The sequence below is a fragment of the Octopus sinensis genome, linkage group LG30 (assembly GCF_006345805.1).
Source record: "Octopus sinensis linkage group LG30, ASM634580v1, whole genome shotgun sequence".
NCBI lineage: Eukaryota > Metazoa > Mollusca > Cephalopoda > Octopoda > Octopodidae > Octopus > Octopus sinensis.
In genome coordinates, this window is record NC_043026.1 from 14705416 (window position 1) to 14712915 (window position 7500).

Genomic DNA, 7500 nt, shown 5'->3' on the forward strand with positions numbered 1-7500 from the left:
GAATTGTGCCAAATTTTGACATTGTAAGCTACACCAATGCTAAAACGGGACGACACTGCATAGTGCCAAAATCCCAGCAATGCCATCACGCTTCAGGACCATCTACTGCAGCCGCCTGGGTTTCAAGGGCCCACAGCTTTTTAATATTCTCCCAAAGAGTTTGAGGAACTTGCACAAAGTAGATGTAGTGGTTTTTAAATCAAAGCTGAACATCTTCCTGTCAAGAGTCCCAGATGAACCTACCTCACGGCAAGAGGTGTAAATGAGGGTAGCTATATCAAACTCCATTATTCACCACATATTAGAGGAGGCTCTTAGTAATAACAGTGAGCACAAAACGGCGGTGCATCAGCATGGCCACAGCTCTGAGCTGAAACGAGAAAAACGAAAAATATATAGTTATACATACATATATATATATATATATATATATATATATATATATATATATATATATATATAGTTATATATAGACACATATATATATTATTATATGTATATTTATATATACATACATATATAGTTATATACATATACATAGATACACATACATATATATTACAGAGTGCTGGTGGCACTTAAAAAGCACCTTCCAATCGTGGCCGATTGCCAGCCTCGTTTGGCACCTGTGCCGGTGGCATGTAAAAAGCACGCACTACACTCACGGAGTGGTTGGCGTTAGGAAGGGCATCCAGCTGTAGAAACATTGCCAGATCAGACTGGACCTGGTGCAGCCTTCTGGCTTCCCAGATCCCAGTTGAACCGTCCAACCCATGCCAGCATGGAAAGCGGACGCTAAACGATGATGATGATGATGAATAAGCCAAAAAACATTTTATCATTAATTAAAATCTTAGAGTAGCAAGAATATTCATAGAAAAGTTCTTAGTTACCTGTGGTCTAGCAAGAAAGAAAAAGTTAGTCAATAGACTATATATTATTCGAAGAAGAATACAGTGTTTTGTGTTTGAACGTACACTGTATTCTTCTCTAAATAATATATAGTCTATTGACTAATTTTTTCTTCCTCACTGGTAACTAAGAATTTTTGTATGAATATTCTTGCAACCCTAAGATTTTAATTAATGATAAAATGTTTAATATATATATATATATATATATATATATATATATATATATATATATAGATAGATAGATAGATAGATAGATAGATAGATAGATATAAATATATACATTCTGAGTTCAAATTCCGCTGAGGTTGACATTGCCGTTCATCCTTTTGGGGGTAGATAAATTAAGTACCAGTTGTGTACTGAGCTCAATCTAATCGACTGGCCCCATTCCCCAAAATTTCGGACCTTGTTCCTAGAGTAGAAATCAATATATTTTAAATGGAATTAATTTTCTTAGCCGTCTATTAGTTGTTGTATGCTTGATGTTTAACAAGATTTCAATTCCCGCAGCTAATGTTCACTGTAACCTCTATACACAATGATTATTTTAATTAAATAGAAAACGGAAAAAACTAAAGCGTAATTATGACTTGGGCATCATATAAATTAAAGGAGGAAATACTTGAGCGTTCATGCTCTCCCTCTCTCTCTCTCTCTCTCTCTCTTTTCTCCTTCTCTCTCTCACACTCCGTAAAGTTTGTGAAGGAGAGTCACATACAAATTGAGAATTATACTAGAGTAACGGGCTACCCTCATTGTTGTACGTACATGCTAAATCACACTCGCAAAGCGTACACACATCGTTGCTAGAGTTTCATTGAAATAACATTAACTATAGGGAATTAACCAACTCTGAAGAAAGAGAGCCATTCGAAAAGCACTACTTAATCTCATTAATTCAAATACAAAGACACACGGATTTAAAATTCAAGTACTTACTTCAAACCAGTATAGAAAAATTTTTCAGTAATATATTCTCTACAATTGGAATTTTCGAATGCCAAATAAAATTTGTATTCCTTTTTTAACATCTTAAGACATTTTCTCTTCGTGCAAAATTTTGTACCACATCTACCGTAAATATCCACCTGGATATATTTTCCGAGTTCCTTAGCATAACCCATTCGATTGTTCCTTGGACGACAGTTCGATACGAACCAAGCAACCTTCTTTGTTTTTCCCGCTGCATAATTTTGAAATTGTACTTTTTGTCTTACTGACTTGTTAAAATATCGAAATTTTCCGTAAGGATATACAATCGTACTGTCCTGCCGATAGGTAATCGTCCAGTTGATTCTGTTTCCCAGGTATCTCACTGATTGTTCGTGAAGAGGACACTCTCGTGTCTCAAAAATCCATATTTGGTTCCTGTGGGTTGGTTTCCGTGATAGTTCCACTTTCTGATGAAAGAAAATAGCATCTACACTATTTTGCATTGCTTTGTTCTTTGTGACTAAACATTCATTAACTGGACATTTATATTCCAGGAAACTCGTTTGATTTTCCTTCAATGGTGGTAGATATCTGAAACTGTATATTAACAACGTTTTAAACTTTGGTCTAATTGGCTTTAACTTTACAATTCGATCAGAATCTGATTGATTTTGGTGCGTATTCCGTTTATAATTTTCCCATCTTTCCTCTCCTGGTAGGACATATTTCATTTGAGCTTCGATACGATCGTTTTCAGGCTGATTACCTGGAAACAATCGAGAGGTATTCCTTGTGTAGGAAACATACTGCTTAGTTGTTGGAGTCCAATTCCAAATGTTTTGTACGTTCTTGAGATTATATTTAAATTGAGAAATATAAAAAGAAATGCATTTACCATGAATATGACAAAGAGGAAAATATCTTGCGTAGGTGTCCATCCTTATTTGGTGTGATGAACAGTTTCAAGTCGATATTCATGTAGCAGTAAGTATTTCTTGAATGAGGCAGTGAACTAGTTAGGTAAAAGGACTGATCAGTAACAAAGATTTATAAAATCATAAAAAAAACAATTGTTGTCTTCTTATCAGGAAAAACGAGCCAATAGACAGTTGACAACTTGGTAGATCAAATGACAAATAGCTAAAACACACCTTAATGCCTTCGATAAATTAATTCAGTAGCACAATGATACACGCCTCGTGCACACACCACACACACACACACACACACACACACACCACACACATGCATGCCCGCACATACACACTCATACACACACACACATACGCGTATCCCCCACACACATATGTATTTACATATATACATATATGATATGTAAATATGCATATGAAGAGACACACGTGAACAAGTAGGTTAACAGTTGTTGATAACATCCATCTACTTGCAATATGTCTGAATATTTACTGTCAGGCTTATGGCGAGCATATGAGTGGAGTCGTATCCGTTACCCTTTCCAATGGAACTCTCACCTATGAACAAGTCAACCATGTTTGTATAGCACTATCAACCCTAGCTAAATCAATATTTATATATATATTTATATATATATATATATAATATATATATATATATATAACATCCAGACGAAACAAGGATGGGTCATTCGGAGTTTCTTTCCTCAGTTGAGTTCCAGATTATCTTTGCAATTTCGGCTGGTTACACTCCAGATTGCTCCAATCTGGCCAGCCCCAAGGAAAAGCAGAAAAGCAGTGAATGTATACGAAAACAAGGACAGAAAAAAAAACGGAGAAATGGTACACAAATAACAAGACATTAATTAGATGTGTCTTTCAAATAAGGAGGAATTAAATTAAGCTGGCATGTGTGGAAGTAAAGCCTTACGGCAGGGATACAAGTTTTCACAGGCACAGGGAGGAATATAGATGTTGCACGGATGGTAGTCGAACCAAGAAAGAAAGAGGAGTGAAGGTGAGCATGAAGAGAAGGCCAGGAAATGTGAGAGAGGGGGAATGAAAGAACGAAGAGTGGAATGAACGAAGTAAGTTTGAAGGGGCTGAGAGAAAGAAGGAAAGAATAATAGAGTCATACAAAATTTAGATATATATATATATATATACATACCTACATACAAGAGACCAAAAGTATACGTACACCGCTTTATTTAATTTTTTTATATAAAAAAATACAAAACTGGGACAAGAACGCAAAACATCCAGAAAGGTGATACAAGAAGGGGACAACAAAACATCCAGACGACGAAACAAGGACGGGTCATTGGGAGTTTTCTTTCCTCAGTTGAGTTCCAGATTATCTTTGCAATTTCGGCTGGTTATACTCCAAATTGTTCCAGATATTTGTATATGTGATGTAAATGTTGAGATGTTTGAAAAGAACCCATCCTCGCTGCTTTCTTGCTTTGTTTGTTTCCTTCTGGCTTTTGCTTCTCACATTTTCACCCTCTGTTTTCTTCTTTTTTTTTTCTCTTTGCCCTTTCTTGCCTTCAATTGTCATATTGTGAGGTGGTTTTAAGTGGGGGGGATATTTTTTATTCCTTTCGTGTTTTCTGTTGAGGCTTGGCCTACGTTTTATCATATGTGTCGTCTCCATAATATGTTTCAATATCGTATTTGTTATATGTATGCATAGAATCTTAACATCTATGTTATCTGTTGTGCCCCATGTTCTTAGTTAGCTTGTTGGTATAGCACTAATGAGCTTTTCTCCTCCTAGAGGTAGCACCAGTGACCCTTAATCTTCTTTCCTATGCTGTGAGCTCTCTCTTCATTATATCATTATCATGTTTCTGCACCATCCCTCTGTACATCGCTATAAATTGTATTCCTAATTTTGCTGTTCACCTCTGGGTATAACCTACACTCTATACAGTTCCTGTCAGTACAGAGGGTTCTTTTGAGTGGGCTTGTTCTACAGATTAGGGATTTTATGGCAGTTCCTGGCCTTTCTTCTTGCCTCAGTCAGTAGATTCAATTTACCGAATGTTTTTCTAAAATAATACGCTAGTTCTCCTCCAGGGGTAGCATCAATGAACATGATGCTTTGGTATGTTTGGCCATCATACAATGAGCTGGCCTTCCCTATCTTCCTCTTTGTCCCTTCTATACTATTCCATGATTTATTCCTGTATAGCAGGCAGATCCCATTTGCATCATTCTCTATGATGGTCTTGAGTTTTGTCATGGCCCCTTTGTCCACCCTGATCCTTTCTCTTTGACTGTTCCTAGAGAACTGCAAGCAGGAGATGAAGTGCTGTATGCATCTTTTCAATTCCGTTGGGTCACACATTTAGGACTCCTTTCTCATCACCCTTATCAAGTCCGTTATCAGGATATTGAACTTAGTATCATGCGCATTTGCTGTATTCTGTGGCACAGGTATCTGGAGGCCATGGGCTTGGCATAGTATGAATGGAGAATTTCTAGTTTCCATCCACAGTTGAGTGTCTAAAACGGGTAGTCTGTAGAGGGGGTGCTTTTTAGGGCAATGTAATGTTCGCTAATACCCTGGTAGACGGGATTAGCTATTTGCTGGATGCTCTTCATGGTGCTAGCATCTAGTTCATAGATGTTATCGTGTGGAAGTGTTTTTGCTGCTTTCTAGAAATCATTAATATAGCAAGAGTACATGGTTAGGGTTATGGAGTTCTCTGCAGAACGTTCCTGGATTCTCTTATCCCACCATACCATAAAGAGGTTGGCCACATGGCCACCAATACTGGCTGCCTCCTCTTTCGGTGCATATATTTTTTTTTTATTGAACTTAAACATTTGACCCTTTAAAGTAACTTTGGTACTCGCAACTATCAGGTGACATTTATTTCACCTGGTCATAGCTTTCAGGGGTCCTTATACCTCTGATCCACCCTTTCCACCTGTCCATAAGGGTATTCTTGGCCATGGAGGTGGTGGTAGGGTGTCTACGTGTTTTCGGTTGACTGGGGCAGAAACATGAAAAATCTTGCAAAAACAAACAACATAAACATTAAAAAAAGTTTGTACTTTACGAAGTGAACTGACTGAATCTTGTTGAATAGAGAATACGTCAAGTGAGTTTTATTTCAAACAATTGTTTTCGGGTCAGTTCACAAAGATACCTGTATTTCTGTATATGTAAATGTGTAACCAAGCATATCTGCACACACACACACACACACACACACACACACACACACACACACATACACACATACACTCACTCATGTATGTTTTTACTTAGACATAAACACAGGCGTTATTGTGACTTGACCCAAATCTGATCCTTTCAAATAAAACTTACCTCATGTTTTTTTTCTATTCAACAAGTATTAACCATTTCATTCAATAATGCACAGCAACCGGCTTCTTTTTTTCCTTTTTCACATATATATTTTTTTTCTATTATTATTTTAACCTCTTGCACTTTCTATTTATGTGTGAGTATATATGTATGAGTGTATACAAACCCTGCATGTGCATGTGTGTGTGTGTGGTGTGTGTGTGTGTGTGTGTGTGTGTATATATATATGTATATATATATATATATATATATATATATGCATATATATGTATGTATATATATATATATATATATATATATATAATATATATATATATATATATATATATATATATATATATATATGTAGGTCCCGGGTTGATTCGGGGTTAACCACAGTAAATAAGGTACTCAATACATAGCAGAGTAAAATTAATTTATTATATAGAAGGAGCTTCTACAGGACTAGAACTGTTTCATTCAAGAGAAATCTTCAGGAAGCTAGTTAACAAGAATTGTATTGGCATTTATACATTTAGGCAGGTTTAAAGGGGTGTTGGTGGGGGACTTTTTGGGGGTAGGCATAGCGCAAAATATCATACTTGGGGGAGTGGTCAAGGAGTCAGTGTTAAATTAGATAGAAGAATAAATAAAAAAATAAAAAAATAAAAAAATAAAAAAATAAAAAAAATAAAAAATCTATATATAAAAAAAAGGGGAATAGAGTTTTAGGTAAATAAGGAGATTCTCACTTATACCTTTGCACACATGTATACATACATACACACACATACAAACATATATACATATACATACACACACATATATATACATATATATACACTTACACATACACATACATATACATATCTACACATACACATATATGTATACATACACACACTCACATGCATACACGTATACACACATGTATATATACACACACGACCACACATACATATACGCACAGAAAAATATATATACACATACACACACATACTCACATACACGCATACACACACATATCCACACACACACATGCACACACAGCACACTAGTTCCTATATACACATATATACACATACACACACATACATACATATACATACATGTATATATATATATATATATATATATACATATGTGTACCTATGCATACCTACACATACACACATATATATACACATACAAATACAGACCCATTCCCTAATTTTAATTTTATTATCTTCGTTTATTACTTTTGTTATCTTTGGCCACTTGGTCACAAACATCTTGGCTATGACAGCCAGTCCATTTATCTGTCTACTGGAAAACAAGCACTCATTCACTCACGCACACTCTTTAGCACGTACACTCACTCATTCGTACACTCATACACATACACGCACGCACGTGTGTT

The 7500-nt window shown here is 35.8% G+C and overlaps 1 protein-coding gene across 1 annotated transcript in view; it reads right to left on the reverse strand.

Annotated features, from left to right (window-relative positions):
- LOC115226509 (glycoprotein 3-alpha-L-fucosyltransferase A-like) overlaps positions 1 to 2785 on the reverse strand; it is a 13654-nt gene extending 10869 nt beyond the window's left edge. The window contains exon 1 of the mRNA XM_029797504.2: positions 1854 to 2785. Coding sequence (XP_029653364.2) covers positions 1854 to 2785 — 932 coding nt within the window. The remainder of the gene's footprint in view (positions 1 to 1853) is intronic.
- Between the last annotated feature and the right edge of the window lie 4715 nt (positions 2786 to 7500).